Here is a 1380-nt window from a genome sequence, read left to right as displayed (position 1 = left end):
CATCACAAAATGAGTTTTGCGTCTCATTCATAAGTTGATTTCAGAACCTTGGACAGAGACATTGGTGCGCGTTTAATATTAGACGCGTTTATCTCGTCTGTGAAGAATTCTTCATTTTTAATGTCGTTGTTTTCCTCTGTTCTCCTCATTATTATTTCATAATTGTTCTAATGTAAAGCTTTGTTTTCCGAGCTCTTTGTCTCTCTTCTATTCATTCACTTGAATTCATATCAACTGTGATCCGTGAGTGATCTGATATAGCAAACACATAATTATTGGTTGTCTGTTTGTTATCAGTAAATATAATAATACGTCAGGCAGTCAACATGTGAATTTCAGGTTGTTAAACTGCTGTTTGAAAAGTCAGTTATTTATTATGTACTCTAGATGTATTGTAACCACTGGTTGGGTCAGAGTGAGTTCTACCAAAGTCAAATTTCATTTGGTTTTCTGTAGTTTTATAACATGGACTCTTAGGGCCGCTGTTGACCAGAGTGTTGATGACTGATAGAAGGGTTGCAGCAGCACCTCCCATGTAACGTCGACATAATGAGGAGAGAAGCACGACGGGCAAGGAACGAACACTTTTGGTTGTGGATAATCTTATAGAAAGACAAAGAGATTTGGACTATCTTCATATTTGCTTCCACTAAGTGCTGAATTCAGCTGTTGGATCTAAGGATAATCCCTTTTATGGAATAGTAGAAGACTGTGTGAACCCTGACTGGTGAAACAATCGGATAGAACAATGAATCGGCAAGTACTGTTGTTTATCTCTCTCCTGGTCCTCGACTCGGTGCTCGGGCAGGTCAGCTACTCGATTCCAGAGGAAATGCCCAAAGGATCCTTAGTGGGAAATATAGCACAAGATTTAGGTTTAGAAATAAAGCGTTTGATATCAGGTAAAGCTAAGATCTATACTAGGAGCAGTGATGAGTACATCGAGCTGAACAGAGAGAGAGGAGTCCTCCTCGTCAAAAACAGAATCGACAGAGAGGCGCTGTGCACAGAGACGGCGCTTTGTGCGTTACATTTCCAGATTATTTTGGAGAATCCTATGGAATTTTACAGTGTTACAGTTCAGATTACAGATATCAATGATAATGCTCCCACCTTTGAAGAAAATGAAGTGGAATTTAAAATTAGCGAGTCAGCAATCATTGGTGCAAAATTTGTGCTGGGAAGAGCTGTGGACCATGATGTTGGATTAAATGGTGTTGAAAACTACTTATTAAAACCAACTGATAATTTTGCTCTGAAAGTGCACAGTAACGCTGACGGGACTAAAAACGTAGAGATGGTGCTACAGAAGCCTTTAGACAGAGAGAAACAAGAGCAGATATCTCTTGTGTTAACGGCTGTAGATGGAGGAGAGCCGCA

The 1380-nt window shown here is 39.7% G+C and overlaps 1 protein-coding gene across 1 annotated transcript in view; it reads left to right on the top strand.

The window, feature by feature from the left end:
- The first annotated feature begins 257 nt into the window (after positions 1-257).
- LOC109955461 (protocadherin gamma-A7-like) overlaps positions 258-1380 on the top strand; it is a 2937-nt gene continuing 1814 nt past the window's right edge. Inside the window, exon 1 of the mRNA XM_020591644.1 lies at positions 258-1377. Within this exon, the coding sequence (XP_020447300.1) occupies positions 749-1377 (629 nt within the window). The 5' untranslated portion in view covers positions 258-748. The remainder of the gene's footprint in view (positions 1378-1380) is intronic.

The sequence above is a fragment of the Monopterus albus genome, unplaced genomic scaffold, assembly GCF_001952655.1.
Source record: "Monopterus albus unplaced genomic scaffold, M_albus_1.0 scaffold2.1, whole genome shotgun sequence".
In the NCBI taxonomy this organism is placed as follows: domain Eukaryota; kingdom Metazoa; phylum Chordata; class Actinopteri; order Synbranchiformes; family Synbranchidae; genus Monopterus; species Monopterus albus.
Note: the sequence above shows the minus strand (reverse complement) of the source record. Positions and strands in the feature narration are given on the sequence as shown.